Consider the following 24,129-nt stretch of genomic DNA (forward strand, 5'->3'; position numbering starts at 1 on the left):
CAAATCTGACACTGCAAACTACAGTAGGTGCTATATGTGTTTCAGGTGCAATTAGAATTAACACACTAACGCGTGAAGGGGGTACCCCCCCGCTGACTAACCCCACCATACAGCGTTGAGTCCACAAATGAGTTGCTCTACTGATTTCAGTCTGTAAAATGTACCCCTATTAAGCTAGCTATACCAGTTGCCCCAGCACAAGAAATAGAAAAGGAAAATAAGCACGCACAACTATCCTCAAAGGCTCACCCACCGCGTCACAGACACACTCACGCCCCCTCCCAGGCCTACAATCCCAGCAGCACAGACGAAAGGGAGTGAGACGGAGACCCACGATAAGCCACAAACACACACTTGACAACAGGACACAAACAAATCAAAAGATGTTAATCAAATTAAACTAGAGGCAAAACAGCAGTGACAGTCACACCCAGGCACTCCACGGTGTTCGGTATGGATATTGGCTACTCTGTTAAGTCAACTCGCCACACGATAGAACTAGTGCCCAAGGCAGTAGAAACAAACACCCAGGGACTCGCAAGAGAACCAGGGGAGCAGGAAGGCATGGCCGAAGGTAGATGGGGGTACAGGGAACAAGACAAAAGGCAGGGAAGCGATCAAGATCACAAAGAAAGTGCAGGACGCATTTAAAGTGTAGCGTGCTATGAGGGCCATTAACACTCACGTGACATCACCTAATTACTTCGGCAACCAAGTGAAATCACCTTGTCACATCAGCAAAACTGCTAGAGCATGCCTTGACAACTTCTGACATTAGTTTTTTCTCAGGAGCTCAGTTGCAGAAGTCTAACAAAGAGTGTTTCTATTCAAAGCACGTTTCAATGTGAGCACAATGGCAGAATCCTAACAGAAAATGTGCTTTACATCTCTGCATGTCTGTACAGGGGACAGCTGTGGCTGCTGTGACAACAATTAGTCAGTTACTAACTGCTGATCCTAAAAAATTTCCTAAACAAAGCAATGCCACTGTAAGGTAAGATACTGCTGAACATATTTCTAATATGCTAAAACCGTCAGGTTTTACAGATGATCAGCAACGGTAATCAAATGCATAAATTAAAAATCCTTAAATCCTTAAAAGACCTTAAGTAGGCTACACCTGTGTGTATGTGTCTGTACAAGATCAAATTAATATTACAGGTAATGTAACATAAGTTTTATTTATCCATTTGTTCACAGAGTGTTGGATGTATTGAAAATTGATATGCTGAAAATCATGTGTTAAATTGTATTTGTCTCTCTCTCTCTCTCTCTCTCTCTGTGTTTAAACTTTAAACTTCCCCAGGCTAACACAAAACCTGGAAAAATTTTCAGCAAATCCAAATAATAATTTCTCATTGGTGGTTCAGCCCAGACTAGTAGTTCAGACTACTCGGGTGCAAAGTGCCCAGACAGCAGGCATTCAGTTCAGTGCACTCTCAGGTGAGTGGTACTGTATCTATTATACAAGCCAGTCAGATCTCTAATTTATCATGATCTCTGGTGAGTGTTATGGTTATGGCTATAATATTTTGCATATGCTTTTGTCCAAAGCAACTTACATAATATGAACATTACAATAGTACAATGTTTATTATTATTATTATTATTATTATTATTATTTATTTTAATAAAGTTGAAAAAGCTTACATTATGCATACTAGTAACTAGATGTACCGCAGAGCGGTACAAAATATGACCGCCGCCCAGTCCAGCACATTTCTTCCACAAAAATAAATCACGCTGAAAGGCCTATATGATTCTAACTGTCTCACTAAATTGCATTATCCACACTCAATTCTCACTGGTATCTGCTAGACAACAAGTACCAAAACATGATTAATTCATAGATTTCACATGTAAAATTGATTTTATACAACCCCACCCCCATCTTGCCTGTTCATAATGTACATGTTTATGTTTGTGTGTGTGTGTGTGTGTGTGTGTGTGTGCGTGCTTGTGTGTTTGCCTGCGTATGTGTGTTTGTGCATGTATGCGTACATATGTCTACTGTGTGATTATGTGTCATACGTATGATAACTGTGAATGTATGTGTGTGCGTGTGTATCTATTTATGCACATGTGTGCACATGGAATGGGTTAACATGACCCCTGGTGGCAAACATACGGAAAAAATTGGTCATCCTAGGCCCTACGGTTCTCAAGCTATTCACAGAAAACTGTGTCTGCCCTACCCTCCTTTCGGTGGGTCCAGTACAGCGGGGGGGGCTACAGATCAATTGTGTGGCCCCCCATGAACGGAATTCCACAAAACTTGGCGTGCATACAGAGGGTGTCATAATGATCCTACACTTCCAATTTCGTACAGTTTTGACTATGTTAGGTCACAGATACCTTCAATTACAACACCTCATTTTTACTTTTTTGTGTTTAACTAGGTGGCGCTATACATGAAATGAGTGGTTATGGAATGGGTTGACATGGCCCCTTGAGATCAACATACAAAAAAAAATGGTCCTCCTAAACCCTACGGTTTTTGAGATATTCACAGAAAACTGTGTCTGCCCTACCCTCCTTTCGGGGGGTCCAGTCCAGCGGGGGGGCTACAGATCAAAACGAAAAACGATGGTTCCATGCTATCCATATGGGGTTACATGCCCACCAAATTTCGTCTACCCCGGTCTTTCAGTGTCCCGGGAATCCTTGACGGAAATTTGGAAATGCGAAAAAGAAAAAAAAAAAAGAAAAAAAAGACAAAAATCTGACTAAACCTACAGTACTGTATATGACCTCCGCGGTCATAATAATAACAATATACTGCATTTACAACCCTGGTCAGGTCTCTCATTTATCAGATTGCACTGTCCATATGCATAAACAATAATGATACATGTTTTGCCTTTATGTATGCAAGTTTACTTTACTTCACACTTATATGAGTTTTAATTTACTTAATCATTGTAACTCAATAACATTACTAATATATTTGTTCAGCTGATATTGTTAATGCATGCAAATTGTAAATTCTAAAACAAAATTCCATGTGTATGGTTAATGGTTAGTTTAGCTTTTGTCATGAACTTATCCCAAAAATGGTGTGACCTATTCCCTCAATGATATGAAACCTTTTTTTAAACAATAGGCACATCAAATAACTTCACAACTAACAGAATACAACTCAAGACCAACATGTCAGAAATGTCAGATACTGAAATTCCCTCTGATGTCCAGATTTTCATCAGACTTCCAGGTCTGTACTCATGGTTTTCATGTTGACAATCTTTACATTATCTGGTCAGTGTTGTCTGTGCTGCAATTCAAATTCATATATTGGCATGACAGAATGGCTTTTGTGTTACCAAAGCTTTGCCTTTTTTTACATAAAGAGATCTCTCTCCCTTTGCCATTGTCTTTGCCAGATCAGTTACATAAGAATTCAAACATCAACGTTGGTTTTGTGCTCTATGAGAATGACCTCCTCTTCAGGTCAAGAGCCTTTCAGCCTTCACTTAACTCCAGAAGGATGGTGATCTCTGGAACTTTAGGGTATTTTAAAGCCGAACATGTGACCTTGCGGTTCCTACCCATGGTAGGGAAATGCTACTTCTTTCTGTTTTCTCCATAAAGAAGGATGAAGCCAAGAGTAGGCAAATTAAATTAATAAGCTTTATTTGTATAACACCTTTCATACACAGAATGCAGCTCAAATTGCTTTACATTTGGAGCATGTAGATAGATAGATAGATAGATAGATAGATAGATAGATAGATAGATAGATAGATACTTTATTGATCCCCAGGGGAAATTCAAGATGTGTGCATGTAACACAATAATAGAGTCAGTCAGTCATTATCAATCACTTTCACTTTTAAAGTATTACAAATCCAAACTTTTAGCGTGTACACTATGCCAATGAATGGCCCTTGTTATGTAATTGACATAAGTAAGTCACTTTGGTTAAACAGCGTCTGCTAAATTAATAAATGTAAGTATCATACTTAAAACATTGGAACATTGCCTAGAAGGCTGTCTCTTGTAATACCACTTTATTCCTCATATGGCACCATATTTGATGGTTTTATCCAAAGCGTCTTACATATGTCAATTATTACAAGGGCCAGTCTGCCCAGAGCATCTCAGGGTAAAGTGTCTTGCTCAAGGGCACAACGGTGGCAGCTAGAAATCTAACCTACTACTTTTCTGGCTACTGCATGCTAGCCTTACTCCTTGACCACTATGATACACCACCATATTAAAAATCAGTGGAGTGCCATAAAGAAAATAAACTTAAATCCTACAGAATTATACACAACCATCCCTCAAAACTTAAACTAGTTAAATAAATCAGTAACACTTTATTTTAATGTGTCGCTGTTACAGTGTACCTACCTAATTAGGTACAGTGGTACAACCTGTGTAACAACATGTACTATCAGGAATGATTTGTATATCAAATATATCATGACCAGATTTACCCCATCCAGCAGGTCTCAGGTCAGCTCTTTGCCTCTGATGAAAATTTAGACAAATTGGCAAAGTTTTGTAAAAGCACTCAGTATTACAATGTAACAACTATATGTAGGTACCCACAAATACATAATGCAAGTACAATGATAGTACCTGATAGTACATGTTGTTACACAGGTTGTACCACTGTACCTAATTAGGTAGGTACACTGTAACAGCGACACATTAAAATAAAGTGTTACCAATAAATCAAATACCTGTCTTTTATAAACCAAATTGTTGTGGTTATTCTATGAATAAATTGCTTGTCTGAATGAGTGTTTACATTTCTGTTTGTTTGTTGATTAAGTTAGTTTTGTTTACCACAGAATGTGTCCAATAAGTCCCTGCATGACTTTGCCTGTGTGTTCTGGGACTACAGCCTAAATGACTGGAGCACTGTAGGATGCTCCAAAGCCAACCTCTCGACGGGCTCTCTCCAGTGTACCTGTAACCACACCACTAACTTTGCTGTTCTGATGGTTGGTCTTTCTCCTCAATTCTTTTGGATCATTTACTTCAGTCAAAACCTGTGTCAAAGATAAAAAAGTAACTTCTTTGTGTCCTGTAGAACAGTGGTGTGTTTACAATGTATATATTTCTACAGAGCCCAGGAGGTGTCATTGCAATATTTGTGTATCGAGAGAATGTCATTTTAGTAAATTGTGCACTCATTTTACTAAATAGTGGTCTTACTGTGTGCACAATTTAGTATATGTGTGCTCATTTTAGTAAATTGTGTGCACGTTTTACTAAATAGTATACTAAATTGTGCTCTAAATTTAGCAAATTGTGCACACATTTTACTAAATTGTGTGCTCAATTTACGACAATTAAAATGAGACCAAATTTTAGTAACATGAGCATACTGTTAAGGAAAACGTTTGCACAATTTACTAAATTGTGCACACAATTGACTACATTTAGAACATAATTTAGTAAAATGAGCGCACTATTTAGTCAAACGTGGGCACGATTTAGTAAAATGAGCAAAAACAAATTAGTAAGGGACTGTTCGCTATTTATAAACGGGGCCACTGGAGGAAAATAGGGGAGGGCCATGTCTTTTTATTCTTTGTTGAGGGGAGGGTCACCTAACTTTTTTTTGTCTAGGAGGGGGGTGGTCACCCATCTTTTGTATTAATGAAAACAGCAAAAAATCAAAGTGGCTTGTTGTTGATTTCTGTCGCCATATAACGTTCTCTTTCGTTCCATAGCTCTGTCAACATTGAACAATGAAAATAAGGGAGATTTCACGGGTTTCTCACGCAAAATACGGAAAATGTCCCCATTCCCAAATATTCGTCCCCATTAACGTTGAAAGGGTTGGAGCAACAAAGTAGCCTACTTTATTCACGCCTAACAGCCTATATCCATTTGGTCAACTTTATCCAGCCCTAAAAAAGCTAAATTTAACTTTGGTTTACTTGTAGTTTACCGTGTAGCCTAACTTGAAACAGTGTGCATGCTTAACATAAAGCATAGCCTACTTGTGCTTCATTCATCCACACATCCAGCTCCTATAACGTTTTGACAAGCATTTCTACCAATTGACCTTGTTCGCTGTCATTCTCTCTCCTGCCAACAAAAATGTGTTACGTTCCAAGTAGCAGTGCGTAATTCTGCTTCATAAAGTTGAACAAATACATTGGTCATATAAATAACAAGTTTATGGTCTACAGTGTAGAGTTGGTAAGTTATGGTAGACCAACTTGGAGTGAATATACAGGGGGAATTCTTTGTCTACTCGTAGCTGAGTAGCCTGGCAGGTGCGTACGTAGACATAGCCTACGGCCGAACACTGCAAGCGCCAATGAATCGTGCTCTCACGACAACCACGTCGTTAACTTAAATAGGCCTAGGTTAACATCACTCTCGCATTCAAGCAAGCAAAATGATGATTTGAATACATCTGTTTCACTGGAAGGGCAAGGGGTAACAACAGGACAACACAGAGACAGTCCAGAATGCAGGACTAATGTTATGAGAGTAGGCTATTACAGTATATGGGATATTCTACGGGAAAATATTAAAACGGCAAGATAGCGGGGAAAAGTTAAAATGATAAACCCGGAAAAAGTTGGCATGTTAGGTATTTTTCGGTCCCTGTGATTATTTGTGAAATTTTGCAAACGGCCTTTTCAAGTCATTTGAGAAGAAAGGAGTGTAGCAAGCTCCCAAACTGACACTCGTCTGAGAAATTGAGTTTTGGATAATGTTCAGCTTCGGCAGCTTTACAATGACTGAGGAAGCCTAGAGACGAGTCCATAGCAACAAGTTCATGTGTTGAATTTGTTATTACCCAGTGTGCTTTGTTGAATGGTCTCAATGTTTTATTGTTTTATTTCATGTGAATACTTACTAGAGGAGTAACTTATTTCAAGTAGGCCAATGTAGTTGCAGGACGTGTGCATTTAGTTTCCATGCTTATTGTGTTTCCACAACAATGTTAGTGAGTAAAACTGAAATGGCCACCATCTTGGTGAAGTGTGATGTGTAAGATCAGAAAGCAGAGGTTGAATTTAAAACGGTAGCCTTAGTCGATGTGTTCCCATAGTGCTTAACAGCGTGGGCGGAAGGTATCAACAATTAACCGGGGAGGGTCATGTCTTTTTTGATAATACTGCTGGAGGGTCGTTGAACGTTTTCTTGCAGGCAGGGGAGGGTCATGCAACTTTTGATTGAAGCACTCAAAATCCCTCCGGTGGCCCCGTTTATAAATAACGAACAGTCCCTAAAATGAGTGCACGTTTTCTGAATATATAACAAAAATGTCTTGCAATGACACCTCCAGAGTTTTGTATATTTCAACTAAAAGATTAGAAATGATTTACACATAAGTTCAAATAAACATTTGTTTGTTTGTGTGTTCTTTTGAGTTGCTCACAAGGCAACTGCATTTCTTCAGTCTTTTAGGGAGGACCATAAATATGCTGAGACACTGAGTGTGATCAGTATGGTGGGGTGCTCTTTGTCAATACTGGGGCTGATATTAACTGTGATTTTCCAGATTATTACCAGGTAGGTACTTACAGAGGCCTGCTACTATACTAAGAATTGTGTTTCAACAATATTGCATTGTGTTTCTGAGTGAATTACCTCCGTTCTATCAGCAGACATACTTCCTTAAACTTAAAACTTTACACCAAGCCTTTTGAGTTCATCTCAAAATGTGGCCAGCCACACCTCTGAATTTTATTTCCTCTTGTTCAATTCAGTAAGTTGCTTTTGAGAAGGCAGAGCCATCTACTGGAAAATAGTTGCAATGGTTACACAGAAATAAACTCATTCAGTGTTCAGAACTGCTTGATGGTCTTTTTGGTCCTCACCGTCAACTTCAGGGCAGCACAACCACCATCAACTTCAAGGCAGCGCTGCCTTGCCTCAACCTAACCCTTGCCTAACCCTAGCGCCTTCCAGGTAGCGCTGCCTTGAAGTCGACGGTGGGGGCCAAAAAGACCATATATTTATTTAACAGTTTCGAACATGATATTATGTTATATGACTTGATTTGATACTCTGTAAATAAATTAAGATGTTGGTTCTTCACAGGAAGTCCAGGAAGAGCGCTCCCACAATCCTCCTGGTTAACATCTGTGTGTGCATGACCATGTTCTACTTCCTCTTCCTGTTTGGAATTGAGAACCCCAACAGCAGCTTGAAGAGGGACTCCAGTGTGTCAGAGAAAAACGTCATCCCGCCCTCTGACCTCCATCAGGATCCTGACAGAGGGCCCTGCACTGCCCTCACAGCCCTGATGCAGTACTTCCTGTTAGCCACATTCACCTGGAACACCCTCTACGCAGTGCACATATTCTTTCTCATAAAAAAAACCCTATCACGCCCACCAAGCAGAGTCCTCCTGGTTTCCTTAGTAACAGGATGGGGTAAGTAACAGCACAGGATTTATGTTTTGTGAGTGTGTGTGTGTGTGTGTGTGTGTGTGTGTGTGTGTGTGTGTGTGTACATGCATTAAGTAACTCCTTACTTGCTGGTCCTACGAGTTTCCCAGTATTCTCGTGTCATCGTGTTCATGTAATATGAGATAAAATACCACAGGTGTCATAGTCTTCCCTCTCTCCTAGGACTTCCTGCTGTTGTGGTTGCAATCTCATTGGGAGTGGCCTACAGGGTGGATAATCCTTTGGGCTATAGACGGGAAGAGTTGTGAGTAACAGCCAGAGCTGTCATGATTGTTCTTTGTGAGAGGAGCAGTACAGGCCCATGTTCAGAGAACAAACATCCTGTCCTGCTCTAGGTAGTGGGTATAGTAGGCTACATTGTTAGAGCTCAAGTACAGTACTACTGTGCTACAGTACAGCATCTACAGTATACTGCAAGAGTACTCACTGTGCGCTTATTAAACAAAAAACAACAAAAGTACCATAATCAAACTAGAATGTAATGCCAAAGGAATTACAATAGTGGATGGAAAGCTGCTAAAGTTGGTGGGAAATTCCTGAAAAAAAAACATTAAATCACTTAATCTTTGAGTTCATACAAACCCTCGTACCAAAAGACCTTGTGTGTCAAGGCGTTCTTGAGATATAACACTCAAGGTGTTTTTCACCTTGACATTTGACCTTTGACCTCCAACATCAATTCACTTCATCTTTGAATCCATACAAATACTCGCACTCGCAAATTTCAGGCATGTATGTCAAGGGATTCTTGAGATATCGCACTCAAGAGTGTTCATTGACTTGACCATTGACCTTTGACCTCCAACATCAACTCACTTCATCTTTGAGTCATACAAACACTTGTACCAAATTTGAAGCACATGCGTCAAACCGTTCTGGAGATATAATGCAAAGCATGAGATATGGCTGTGACTTTTATTTTGACACACGGGAAACACTTAAACAGGATGTGTAGTTTTAGGGAGCACCAGATTGTATGCATTAGAAGCTGAGACAGTTGATTTCACAGGTGACACCTGTGTCATGGGAGCTTAACAAGCGCAGCTGCCTTTAGGCCATTATGACATCACAGCCTTTGAAGTCTAAGGGGGAAAATTGAGCTTTTTAACATTTTTAATCCCCTATTTATCAAAAAGTATAAACTTTATAAAAAATCTGAAATAATAACTCTCTTGCCCCACTCCAGACCTTCAGAACGGTTATTTCAACATGTCTGTACATTAAGCGGTTAGAGTCGCATTAATTCTTGAAAAGGTAAAAAGAAAAGGTTATAATAATAAGAAGAAGAAGCCAGGAGATTTCAAGATAGTGGATTCCATCCACTATAATCATCAAAGTAATTGTTTTACATTTAGGGCAATCATTTAAAGCTATATAATTGAAGCTAAATAAATGTAACATACAGATTTGTATTAATGTTTCAGCTGTTGGCTTGAGGCTCTGAATCAAGATGGGAAGTTTGACTTTGGAAAGCCAATGTTTTGGGGCTTTTTGCTTCCAGTAGCTGTAATGCTACTTTTGAATACAGCAGTGCTGATATACTTCGGATTTGCAACATGCAAGAAGGATCCCCTGTTAAACAGGTAACACCAGAGAGACAGAAACAGAGCTATCAATGTGATAACAGAGCTATCAATGTGATATTCGGTGACCTGTCCTCAGCTGGAGCTGTCCTCACAAATGTCCTCGGTTTTCATTGTGACTGACAGACCCGAGATTGGAATAAAAAAAAAAGAAAGAAAGAAACCAAAAGTATAGTTGCCACCCTACAGCCAACTAGCTCTGACAAGTATGAGATATATATCATTGAATAGGTGAACCAAAGGTGTTCTTGTCAGTGTTATTGTTTATCATCTGTGTTATATATTATTTAACCTATATGCAGGGTGTGATTTGTAGGGGGGGATGGTGAGGATTTCCCCCCCTCTGGTTTTCCTATCCCTACCTCTGCTAAATTATTTTTATCGTCGGGGGGGACAACATTTATCCCCCTCTGCCCCTCATATTGATTAATGCTACTTCATATAAGTAAAGCGCTGCAATGTGAGAACAGTCTAGTAGGCTAGCCTACATAATAATCTGACATCAGAAATGCACCGTCACCGTCAGCACTGATGCTGCTGACACAGTGGCTGCATGATAACTTAATTTGGCCTTGATCGTGCAGGACATTTCAGAATGTCGAGTGTGTAATCCATCATAAATGGCTAGGTTCAATGGAAAAGTTAGCTGGACAAATGAAAGAAAACGAGAAGGATTCAGTGAAGCATAATAATGTTTTAGAACCTTCAAAATTAGAAAACTGATGCAACTGAGATGGAGGACAACTGCACGTAGAGTAGAACGTAGGCCTATTGTCCGAAGGAACTTACATTAAATGAGGAGATATTTGCTGAAAGTCACAAAAAGTGTTACAGAAATCGCTTGGCATCGCTAATTCAATGACTCTCTACCGAAACACCTGTAGTTTGCGGAGGACGAACGAGAAAGCACTCGTTTGATAAATGAGCCAGTAGTAGACAAATAACTTTTAGAAATAATCTGTACTGCAAAAATGAATGTTGGTGGGTATTTAAACTATCTAGCGGGTGTTTTAACAGCTGCAAGAAATAGAAGCTTCATGGTCTTTATGTTCTGGTTCGTAAATTATTTTCATAAAACTTCAAGTTGCCCTATAACTTTACTCTCCAAACTCTTCACTGCACTGAAGGCAATTAACTGACAGTATGATAGGCTATTTATTTTCTGTAGGCTACAATAAACACATTTATTTTTTCAACTTTTGCAATATTACGCACTTGGCTACTGAACGCAAATCAGCAGGAGAGAGAATGCACGTAGCCTACGCAGCGTGTAGCGCAATGTGTAGGCTATTTGGTTACCAACTAACACTGTTAGCCAATTCACTAACTTAAGACTTCAGTGCCATCATATACAAGGTTTTTTTACACAACAAATACAGAAAGGATGGAGGCAGCAAAAGTAGAGAAGTCATTTCAGATGGGGCAAGAACAAGGTGAATTTGTATGCTTGTCAAAACGTAGTCCTACCCTGCATTAGAGGAGCTGATCATCATACCAAGCACACTCGCTGTTTAAAGTCATACACCACGGTAAACTAAAACTAAAATGTTACAAAGGTGGCAAAAATAATATAGGGTATTATTAGCCATGACATTACTAGGCTATGAATCGTTCATAGCCTAGTAAGCCTAGGGTTTACAAACTTATTCAAAATCATCCCCCCCCCCTCTGGTTTTTACACAAATCACACCCTGCCTATATGTGTATGTATGATCTACAATTTGTAATAATGTGTGTATTGCTTTAATACATTTGAGCCTTCTTCATTAAGGGAAAGCTGATTCAACCACCAAAACCCTATATTTTCTGAAAACATATACCCTCAAGTTGTCATGACACATGAACTGTAGCATGTTCCATCCTCTTCCATACTTCCATAATGATTACCCTACACAAAATGTTGTAGATACGTAAATCGGGTGTATAGCTAATACATTTGGGCCAGTACCATTATGGGAGAACTGATTCAACCACATTAAATCACTTCCCTTGCAATTTAGGAGAACTAGGGCAAGATAAACTGCTTCATGAATGGTAAGGGCAGTGGCCCCGTTTTAAATTTACAAAGATTAAAACATTACATGTTTTGGAGGTATTTACGCTTCTGAACTGAAAATGTCCCCGGATTTTGTTTCATAAATCTGGTCAATTTATACAGTATGTTATGACAAAGAAGGTGTGTTTATGGAACAGTAACTACATTTTTCAAGTTATCTTTATGTTCTCCTATGTGTGTTCCTTACAGCACTGCAAACACTTCAATGAAGAAGACGTTCCTGAGCAGCTTCTCTCTGGGGGTTCTGCTGGGCCTTACTTGGGTTCTGGGCTATCTGGTTCTCTCTACAGAGGGCACCACAAGTTACGTCTTCAGCATCTTATTCTGTGTGTGCAATACCACCCAGGTCAGTAAAGCAAAATGTTTACGCAAATTAACTTATGACCAATTTCCTCATAACACAAAGTGACATTTACATTTGAAAAAGTTTTCAGACTATAATAATGTTTTTCAAACATCTGAGTTATTGTAATCAACTGTCCTCTGCTCTCTGTCTATGTGTATCTCTATACATCAGTGTTTGTTTTGTTATGTTTATATGTTCAATATGTTATATGCTTATTATATATATACTGTATATATGATATTGTTTGTATTCTGTTTTATACACTGTGCCTATGCAGGGATTACAGATATTCATTTTATTCACGGTGAGGACAGCCTCCTTCAGGAAAACATTCCGCTCTGTCACAAGCTCCATGTCTCTTCCTGAGATGGCACTTCACAGAGAGAAGTACACTCTGTGGAAAAAGAGTGGTTCACAGGAGTTGTCAAGGAGTACAGATGCAGACCAGTCTGTAGGGACTTTCTTACAGGCCGATACATACGTCTAATCCTTGTGCATCTATGAAGAGAGTGGAAGATTTGGACACCACCTTAAGAAAATAAGACTCAGTCTGATGACAGATAGTGATTTTAAGAGTTTAAAGGCATCCTATGCTTGTTTTTTTTACCTTAATAACAGCTTTGTCATTTTGATGGCAAACTAACTTGTAATAGGGAGAATGGCACGCCTAGCCAGCCTGGCAACTTCTCTCTCCCCCGACCTGGAGAATCACAAATGGCTTTACGGCAATTGTGCAGTACTATTTGTATGACATCTTGTAATATTACCATGACGCTTCACAGATTATCTTTGCCAGTTTGTAAATAAATCCACATGTTTCAAGGTGAAGGGTATAAGGGGTATTTACAACAGTAACAACTGCATCGGACACCTTTAAGAAGGCATTGTAAATGCTCTTGAAGTTTGTATTTTTTGTTTCCATTGCCATCATCATGACTTTGGTTGTAGGGATACAGAAGAGAAATATTGTGCATGAGCTGTAAATGCCTTGTGACACTATAGGATTGACATGTTGGTAAAGTTAGCTGGGTGTTAAGTAAAGTTTGTTGTTAGGATTACTTATTCTACAACTATTCCAGTTATATTAAAGCAACAGAATGCAGATCTTTCAAACTCATTTTGGTGTTTCAAAGACTTACAATAAGGAAATGTTGTTGATCGGGACACTTTTAGTCAGTTTTCGACAAACTGGGTACCGTCTTAGTGCTAATCAGCATTAAATATTGATGCCAAGGGGCATAGATATCAATTATTCTATGGTGTTGCATTAAGACAGTATACATTTAAAGATCATTTTGTATCACCTTAGATTAAGACCAACTAGTGGCTTATTTAGGAATTATCATGAATAAATGACCTGTTATTCAATGAAAATAAGAAATCGTTGAATAAAGACCTAATAAATGTGTACTGATAATTGAACACCAATACATATACAATGAAGTGTTACCTCTACACGATAATTGTTAACTAAATTACTAGAACAGCATTACAGCATATTGTAATGTCTTAATCGGACATAATGTGTAGGATTATTAGTTGAAACCAAGAGCATCACCGTGGCCCAGGTTGCAATGGGGGCATGGCTTACTGGTTAGCGCTTCGCACTTGCAACCGGAGGGTTGCCGGTTCGAACCCCGACCAGTAGGAACGGCTGAAGCGCCCTTGAGCAAGGCACCTAACCCCTCACTGCTCCCCGAGCGCCGCTGTTGTAGCTGCGGGATTAGTGTGTGCTTCACCTCACTGTGTGTTCACTGTGTGCTGAGTGTGTTTCACTAATTCACAAATTGGGATAAATGCAGAGACCAAATTTCTCTCACGGGATCAAAAGAGTATATATACTTATACAAGTCAAATGTGTCTGCTGTAGCCCCTGTGAATGGAATTGCACTAAAAATGCACTAAATTAAAAAAAATGTTCACTGTATATACAGTGAACATTTGTTTTTAATTTAGTGCATTTTTTAGCGCAATTTCATTCACAGGCTCACGTAGGCTCACATACAGTAGGCTCATACGTTTTTGAACCCAAGCTAAAGTTAACTAAAATATAAAATCATCTTTTGGAAAATGATCTTAAGTAAAGTTCCCTTGGCCTTTTGAATTAATATAGCCCCACATCATCATATACCCTTCACGATTGGCATGGGGTACTTTCCATCTCTCAATGCAAATCAACAGTTAGGCTAACTTAAATAAACCATTATTTTAATTTTCATTTTAATTCCAAAGGCCAAGGGAACTTTATCAGGATGCATAGTATCCTGGATCCATGAAATAACTGGCCTTTAAAAATAAAAATCTCCCTGTCTCTATGGGAATTTAATAGGGGTGTGAATACTTATGATCCCTGTATTTTTAGGAAGAACATTTATTTATTTGTGATACATTATTCATTCACAAAGAAAGTTGGTATCCTCAAAGGTTGGATATTTCCTCATTTTTTTTACTTAAGGCATTAAGATCAATTTCCTAAAGATTATTTTATATTCCTCTTTTTAGTCAACTTTAGCATGGGTTCAAAAACGTATGAGCCTCACTGTACATATAAAAAGCATAATTAGCTTTAAACGGCAAGTTTCTGGTCACACAACCAGCATCTTGTGTATCAATGTATACTTTGAGTCTTGACCTTAAACTGACTTTAACCAAGTAGTTTGGTCGTATTAGGTTTTTCAGAGAAGAAAGAAAACAAAGACAGAGGGAAAAGACGCACTGAGAAAACGATAGAGTGAGTCAATGAGAACATTAAAAAAAACCTAATACGACCAAACTACTTGGTTAAAGTCAGTTAAGGTCAAGGAGGAGGCAGCAGGCTGGATGGGCAGCACATTTTTTTGGAACTTTTGATCATGTGGCAGCGACATTTAAGAGTGTCTATGCCTATGGAGCATAATAAGGCGTTATCAGTGCTCCTCTCATTATGACCCCCGCTAGCATAGCTTTTTGCATGTGCCAAGTTTCATGAATTTCTGCCCATGGGGGTTCTGTTCAAGCTCTCACACACTTATAAACTGTGAGACACATTCACACAGTTATAACCTGGAACATACACATACAACACATACACACACACACACTGGTAACGCTGGAGGTAAAGGAGGCATTCTGCAAGTGGAAAGTTGTCAATTTGACATCGATTCTTCCTGGCCCTGTTGAAGTGTTCTTTAGCACAGTGGTTCTTCCTGGCCCTGTTGAAGTGTTCTTTAGCACAGTGGTTCTCAAAGACGGTGATCCATAGCCATCATATATCAAATCATATGTTTACAAATGATGATCCTTTTCACCAATAAAACATGCAAATTCTCTCTGTTTGCACCCACCCACATTGACTTTTAACTTCAATCAATGTAATCAGATGGGTCACAAATAACCATTTTGTCGGTTCAATCATTACAGATAATAATGTAATATATGTAATATTTTGTAGCAACCAGAGGGGGGAGACATCATTCTGATTAGAGCTACAGTAGTTAGCACAAAGGCTCATAGGACTATTTATGGTTGAGATAAAAGTCATGTTTTAGTGTTGTGCAAGTTAACTTGCCTGCTGTGGGTTCCAGTGTGTGTGACTGATAATAGTGTCAAGTTCATGTTAACTTTTAGTACTTTAACCACCGCGACTCAGTGTCTTAGTGTGTCTGGCTATTTCTGTCCAGTATTCCTGTATTGAGTGATCATGTATGAGTGTAAATGAATACTGTACACCATGTGGTTGACCGTTGTAAGGAGCGCAAGGGTTGTAAATTAAGGTTAGCTGACTCATTTGCATCTTCCCCTTTTCTTTACTTCAAATCCCACTTCTGATATTACTGTGGGTAGTGCCTATGGAAAGATGCAAGTGAGTCACCTTGCATCTTTCATACTGAATATATCCATATTTATTCAGTTTTTCTTAGACTATATTCTGTTAATACACTGCATATATCGATATTATTCTTACTACTACTATAATAGTACTGCCACATTGCACATATCTGCACATGTTGTTCATACATTGTTGCGCATATCTGTACATGTTGTTCATACATAGCCATATGTATTCCGCTCTTATAAGGTAAGTGCTAATACACTGCACATATAGGGGCAGCCGTGGCCTACTGGTTAGCGCTTTGGACTTGTAACCGGAGGATTGCCGATTCGAACCCCGACCAGTAGGAACGGCTGAAGTGCCCTTGAGCAAGGCACCTAACCCCTCACTGCTCCGCCGCTGTTGTTGCAGGCAGCTCACTGCGCCGGGATTAGTGTGTGCTTCACCTCACTGTGTGTTCACTGTGTGCAGAGTGTGTTTCACTAATTCACAGATTGGGATAAATGCAGAGACCAAATTTCCCTCACAGGATCAAAAGAGTATATATACTTAATACTATACTATATTTAATTTTTATAACCGGTACTCTACACCACCTTCTGTAAACCAACTGTATACTACTGTCTACATTGCACTATATTTCTTGTCATGTGTATTCACCACCTGTCTATACTATCACACTGCACTTTTCTACTTTTTTTGCACTTCTGGTTAGACACAAACTGCATTTCGTTGTCTTTGTACTTGTACTCTAACCTGACTCTTGCCAGATGAATTTCGTTTTGTCTAGCTCCACTCACATCCATCTGGGATCGTTTCCGTTGTGAGTGATTTCGGCACCAGATTTTATGGTAGAGCCAATCAGGACGCAGGGCGGGAGTTTCATAGATGTGACGTAGCGGAGAAGTGACTGTGAGACTGTTTTGAGTGATTTCGGCACCAGATTTTATGGTAGAGCCAATCAGGACGCAGGGCGGGAGTTTCATAGATGTGACGTAGCGGAGAAGTGACTGTGAGACTGTTTTGATTCAGACAACAATGGCGGCTCTCATCAGCATCACAGGTTGGCTTCGATGTGAGTGGTTGAAGTAGCACGTCAATAAAGATGACAGACAAGTGGCTTATCCACTAATGTATATGCAAGGATTTTTGATAAGGCCCAGCCTTCTGAAACACCTGTCCAATGGAGCGATCCCAGATGGATGAGTGGAGCTAGGCGGAACAAAATTTATCTGGCAAGAGTCAGGTTACTTGTACTCTGCACAATGACAATAAAGTTGAATCTAATCTAATCTAATCTGATCTAATGTAATCTTACCAACATTTTGAATTGTCACGTTGAAATGAATCATTTGTTTGTTGCTTCGGACAAAAGCGTCCGCCAAATCCCATAACCATAACCATAACACACCCACATTCTTGAGGTTTGTTTTGATGTTGTCTTTGTACCTTTTCTTTTGGCCACCTGGGGCTCGCTTTCCTTGGGCAAGCTGTGAGTAGAGGATTTGTTTGGGGAGGCGAGAGTCAGGCATTCTAATCACATCTGAGCTGGTGTTGGGCGATGATGGCAGTGATGGTGGAGTAGCCCGGGTGTTGGCCAACACACTCACCCCCCTGTCAGAAAGCACTCTTCCTGAGTCTCATTGCGGATACCAGAGGTGGGACCAAGTCACTGTTTGGCAAGTCACAAGTAAGTCCCAAGTCTTAGCACTCAAGTCCAAGTCAAGTCCCAAGTAAATACAGAGAAGGGCAAGTCGAGTCCAAGTCCAAGTCTCATCAAAGCCAAGTCGAGTCCAAGTCCAAGTCCCAATCTTTTTCAAGTCCTGAACAAGTCATCAGGTACTCTTCACTTAATAATGGCATTATTAGACTATCGATCATAATTTTAACACTTCCATCTAATCCACAGATTTTTTTTTTATAAATACAGATTAAAATAGGTTCAATGTTTCTGTCTTGAAATCTTTTACGATATATGCATGCGCATACAATATACACATGTGCATACCTGAGTAATCTGTACAAAACGGATAGCTACATGACAAATAAAAATATTGTTTTTCCAAATTTCGGAGCCCACTGTAAGGATGAGTAATAATTTGACTGATGGCATTTCACTGCGCTAGGCCACAGATTTGCCTGCAAACAATTTATTAGGCTGTCTGCCAGTGGCGACTCATAAGGGAAGCCAAGGTCAACACTTTTATATTATTTAAAAGATAATAATGACACAGTAATTTTGTTTTAAAGTATTCATTTCTTAAGAAATACTACACATGTGATGCTGTTTATCTCATTTGTAAATGGTGCACTGTCACTTTAAGCCCATTGTGTGCCACTGTCCACACATTCTCATAATGATCTTTTTTACCAGCTCCATTCCTATGGCTAGTCCACAAACTCAAACATTGTTTGTGCCACATGAATAGCACAATATTAACAATGATAAGCATTATATTAAGTTGGTACAAACAGCTTTCATTCCTTTGGAAATAGATGCATGTATGACATGATGCTTGCTTGACATTTTCTGTTTGCAATTAAATGTGAATTATGAGCCTGGTAGCCAGTAGCCACCTAGCTGAGTGGAATGCGTTTCAATCGGCATATCAATGTGCTTCATGTAAACAAATTATTGAATAGGCCTACTTCAAGACTCACCATTTCCATTAAACAAAGGCAAAGACAACTCTTCATATTCTTGTCCACTTTCCAAATCACAGTGAGTGCAGCCTATGTCATAGTGACCTGGATCTCATAGTTTATAACAGTAGTGAGAACCGGATAAATCCGCAATTTCCCCTAATCTCGTATTTGTTGCCTTCATGATTTCCTTTTATACGTTTCTTATATTTAAAAGAAAATATCAATCATCATCAACAATGACAAGCCAGCTGGAACCTGCCACTCGTTTTCTCTCCCTCTCGTGCGTGCTTAGATGGGGTTCTCAATTAAATGGAGTAGGCTAGCATAAGTTCAAGTTGGATCTTAATGGAGAGGACTCGAAAAGTATCATCTTTATGCAACATGCTGTTGGTGCATTTTGACATTGTAAACGTTCTCTAACAAGAGTGCAAATCAGTTTGCAGTAAAGCTACTAGTTATTAGCTAAATGTTGGTCGTTTCTCTGTCTCTTGGTGCCCTACACACAGTGCGTAACGCATGTGGGGGTAGCGGCAGCACTGAACTGTGCTCTGGACTGGCCGCTTGTCTCCGCTATTTTTTTTTTTTTTAGTCGCGGAGGGAAAACATCTCTGGGGTGACTGGTCCACGATCAGGAAATTTAGTTTTTGACTCGAGACATGTCAAGTCGTCACAAGTCAAAGAGGCAAAGTCCGAGTCAAGTCTCGAGTGAATAGTATTCAAGTCCAAGTCGAGTCGCAAGTCATGCCGAATTTTATCAAGTCAAGTCTGAAGTCATTAAAATCATGACTCGAGTCTGACTCGAGTCCAAGTCATGTGACTCGAGTCCACATGTCTGGCGGATACCGCCCAAACAGAGGCACTACGGATATGATCTTCGTTGCTTGTCAGTTGCAAGAAAAGTGCTGGGAACAGAATCAACCTCTATACATGGCCTTCATAGACCTCACCAAAGCCTTTGACTCAGTCAACCGTCAGGCCCTCTGGCTGGTCCTGGCAAAAATTGGCTGCCCAGAAAAATACATCGGAGTGCTACGGCTGCTACACAACATCATGTCTGCCACAGTGTTGACTGGTTTTGGTTGGTTTCGAAACGGAACCCTTTCAGGTCGACACAGGAGTTAAGCAGGAATGCGTCATTGCTCCATCGCTGTTCTCCAGTCAAAATTATGTACAGGACTGACCGACTTCTGAACAGCAACAGATTCAGGGTCGAACCACCACCGTATCCATCACAGAGCTGCAGTATGCAGACGATAATGCTATTGTAGCCCTCTCAGAAGAGGACCTACAGTGCACCTTGACTGCTTTCGCAAAAGCGTACAAACAGCTTGGTCTGGCCATCAACATCAAAAAGACTCAAATCCTCCATCAGCCACCACCAAACAGCAACACTCCCCCAAAGATCTCCATTGACAACACCTGGTTGGAAAATGTGGACCACTTCCCATACCTGGGCAGCCTCCTATCATCTAAAGCCACCATTGATGAAGAGGTACACCACCGTCTTAGCTGTACCAGTGGGGCATACTGCCTCAATACCTCAAAGGAGATGATCACCTTGTACATCTCTCAGAACAGGTTTTAAAACAATCCTCTCAAGACTCTTCATTACAATAGATGTTAAGGAAACTGGATGATAATCATTTAAAGGAGATGTTTTTTCCACTTTGGGTACCAGCACTTGTATGTGAGGTTTTCCAGGCCTTTGGAATGTTATGTTATGTGTTATGTGTGACGTTTGAAAAAGATACCCAAATATACGGCTGAGTTGTTCACTACACTCTTCAGAACCCTTCCTCTGATCTTGTCAGGACCAGCTACATTTTTTGGAAGATTCTATTCTGAGTGCATTACCACCACCATCTGCTGGACTGAGGTGTAATGGCAAGTGTACCCTTTAGCCTCGTTCTGGTCGCCAGGTGAATAAGGCAAATGCACCTACTCAGCTGATACAACCAGGGGTGGGCCACAATTAAGTTGTTGTTTGATTAAGTTATGCTCTGAGGAAAAATCTGATGTATCAAATGTTGCATAAAATGTATTAATGACCCTAAAATATATGAATGAATTAATAATTATTATTTTTTAATAATAATAATTTGATACAAGGTAAAGCCATCCCCATTTGTGTTAATGTGGCTTCTCCTCTCCTCCTTTCCTATCCTTGGGTGCTTTGAAAGGCGCTATGTAACAAATAAAATGTATTATCACTATTCTTTCTAACCCCCCTACCATGCCTGTTTTAAGTCATTACCCCTATTTTTTTCTTCACTCTGTATGTTATATTTATGCTTGCATGCATTGGTTATATGCCTTTTGTATTTTTTTTATCTCCTTTTGTACAGCCTTCATATGAGTTATATCCAGAGGTGGAAAAAGTACAAAAATATTGTACTCAAGTAAAAGTACCAATACTTTGATGAAATATTACTCAAGTACAAGTTAAAATACCGATCTGAAAATGTACTCAAGTAAAAGTAAAAAGTAATTCATTTAAAATGTACTTCAAGTAAAAGTTACTTAGTTACTTTTTTTTTTTTTTGGGAGGGGGTACCAGAACAACCAGTTTTACCAGAGACTTTCTAATGAGGAGATACAGCACTCAACAAATCCTCCATAGTAATGCATTAGGTTAGTTTGTAACGCCATGAGGCAGTTGTCTACACATATCACAACCCTTCCGCGGCAAAACGTCGACATGTGAATACATTGAGCCAATCATGTGGTGTGTTGTGAATACATTGAGCAATGATGTGGTGTGCTGTGAAGACATCGTGCCAATCATCTGTTGTGATCTCGCCCCTGGAGCAAGATTGGTGTCGTGAAGCCTTACGCACACGCATTTCTGCCGAAATAGATGCCCGATAAGTGCCCAAAAAGCGTTGCAATATGGTCGCCAAGTGGAGGTACTTGCCTAAAAGGACTTTGGTCCTAGCTCGAGTTGCTGCAGCAGCTACTGTAAGGCAGCCATGGTCATGCTCCCAGTGTGTAGCGCTGTAGCTGCAGCAACTCGAGCTAGGTAAAACCGATTGTTTTAGTTTTGTTCATACCGACAGTACTCGTGACGTTGAAAAATGGAGAAAAATCACCAGAGTTCTCCTTTAAGTTTGAGCAGTAGTTGATTTTCAAAGTTAGTTGCACTCATCCTTGGTTGCTTTGCAGTGAACAGTAATCCAGCACAACTGAAAAGCCCCTCACAGGCAGCTGAGACAGGCAGGCCAATGTTAAGTTGCAGAGAGTTTTTTTATATTTGGAAATGAGCAGAAGGTTCAGCACATTGAAGGGCGTCGGACTGGGGGGTGGGAATTATAGGGCCCCAAAGGAGGAGAGGGCCCTTGAAAAGTGGAATACGGGGGGCACAACATTTTCACCAGGCATTAGTAATAACTTTTGTCTAATATTTCACTGCCTTTGTAACACTAGATGTACCGCAAAGCGGTACAAAATATGACCACCGCTCAGTCCTGTACATCCATTCCGCGAAAATAAATCATATTAATGAATTTGTCTCCATCTTCTACTCCATCCCCCACTCTTGAAACTTTTGTGTATGCTTGTTTGGAATGTGTGTTTGCGGGCCGCACACAAAGTAGACTACTGGCGCTGCAAAGGTGAATAGATTTGTAGCACTTGCCAAAAAATGTGTAGCATTGTTATAAAACCTTTAAAATATCTAAACAATCACAAGTAGGGCAGTTCATCACAGTCCATCCATTGCAACTGGACTGATGAAAGGTACACCTGTAGGCTACATTGTATTTGGGAAAAGCAGAAGGTAGCAGCATAATGTATTTATTTATTTATTATTAAACAAAACAGTGCAGTTTTCAACAGCTATCAAGAAGAGGTCACGTCATGGATTTTTTTGAATGTTTCTTCTTCTACATATGCATAAGTTTAGTCATCTAATTCATATGATATTCAGCTTTATTGTCAATGCACAAATTAAATACCAGTAGTCTAAAACAAAATGCCGTTTTACCCAGTGGTACAAATAACTGACATGTCCAAAAGGGTCTTCATGAAATGCGGGCCAAGTTGAAGAGCTACTGTCCGTTAGCCTAGAAATCTAGACGCACCCTAGCGGCAGCAAATTGCATTTGCTGCCAGGGCTAGTCTAGCAACTCTCCATTGGCTTGTGAGCTCGAAAAATGAAAATTCTATTTGGCTTGAATTCCCTGCTACTTGAAAACAAATAAGATGGATGTTGCTGTTGGCGAACAGTGTGACACGAGTTAAGCTTTTGTTAAGTTGGCAAAAGTTTGAACTAGCCAACTAGCTCCGATGGTGGGAAAGACAACCGATTATCCCGCCCGTCAGACTGAGCACTGCGAACGGTGAGTGCCCAGACCCTACATCTTGATGTGGGTCTGGTTCGCCAGGCTAACTGTCCGTTATTGTTTGTGCAAATAATGCTAATTCATGTTCCCTTGCATTTTGCAACTAAGAAGTCCATGGCTAGTCTGGCTTTCGCCAGACCAAGGTCAATCTTTTAAGAAATCGAAAAGGAATCGCCGGCAGATCAGGCTGAGTTCACCCAGCCTAGTCCATGGTAGGCGCCCGATAGAAATATTGTTTAATTTTGCGATTGAGATATCCACGCACTGGCGCCCCCCCTGCGACGTGTTCGCCCCCGGTTTCAGAGCTATTCTAAATGCAAAAATGCATAGAGGGAGTTATGACAAAACCGTGACTGTTAACAAACTATAAGCTATATAAGGTAGGCCCTATGCTAGGCCTATTACAAAACATAAATTGTCACTAGGCTATGCTGGCGACCCAAATAAAATCTCCTTTGGGAACCAATGGCTTACAGCAGGGGTCCCCAACATTTTATGTACCATGGACCGGTTTGATTCCTTTTTTTTTTTTCACGGACCGGCAGGGGGGGTTTGGGGGTTCCATGTTCCATATGTGTTGTGCATGCATTACTTGAAAAGAACTAGCTCCAGTTATGTATGAACAGTGAAGGTAAGATCTCTTGTGAAAAACGTGAACTTGAAGAAGTGAAAATTGAACAATATGAACTATGAATATTGAACAACTTGAAGCTACATCTATAAGTGTGAACATGCTTAACAAAATATGGGAACAAAACATGGGAACTAAACGTGCATTACGAATATAATCAGTGGGAGCCCTGCTTGTTTCCCTGCAACAAGAAGCTTCCATCTGGGGGTGATGGAAGACAGTGACACCCTCAGTGTGTTTGAAATGTCCAGTCGATTGCACAATTTGTCTAGTTGCAGTCATTGCCGAAAACCCGGCCTCGCATAGATACGTGGTGGGAAACGTTT

At 40.0% G+C, this 24,129-nt stretch overlaps 1 protein-coding gene across 1 annotated transcript in view; it reads left to right on the top strand.

The window, feature by feature from the left end:
- LOC121698292 (adhesion G-protein coupled receptor G7-like) overlaps positions 1-13,783 on the top strand; it is a 29,180-nt gene extending 15,397 nt beyond the window's left edge. The window contains exons 7-17 of the mRNA XM_042080275.1: positions 906-994; positions 1,307-1,443; positions 3,104-3,211; positions 3,381-3,550; positions 4,797-4,949; positions 7,376-7,488; positions 8,020-8,354; positions 8,553-8,634; positions 9,815-9,973; positions 12,219-12,375; positions 12,653-13,783. Of these exons, the coding sequence (XP_041936209.1) occupies positions 906-994; positions 1,307-1,443; positions 3,104-3,211; positions 3,381-3,550; positions 4,797-4,949; positions 7,376-7,488; positions 8,020-8,354; positions 8,553-8,634; positions 9,815-9,973; positions 12,219-12,375; positions 12,653-12,862 (1,713 nt within the window). The 3' untranslated portion in view covers positions 12,863-13,783. The remainder of the gene's footprint in view (positions 1-905; positions 995-1,306; positions 1,444-3,103; positions 3,212-3,380; positions 3,551-4,796; positions 4,950-7,375; positions 7,489-8,019; positions 8,355-8,552; positions 8,635-9,814; positions 9,974-12,218; positions 12,376-12,652) is intronic.
- Positions 13,784-24,129: the final 10,346 nt, after the last annotated feature.

This window comes from Alosa sapidissima, chromosome 23 (assembly GCF_018492685.1).
Source record: "Alosa sapidissima isolate fAloSap1 chromosome 23, fAloSap1.pri, whole genome shotgun sequence".
Lineage (NCBI taxonomy): Eukaryota > Metazoa > Chordata > Actinopteri > Clupeiformes > Clupeidae > Alosa > Alosa sapidissima.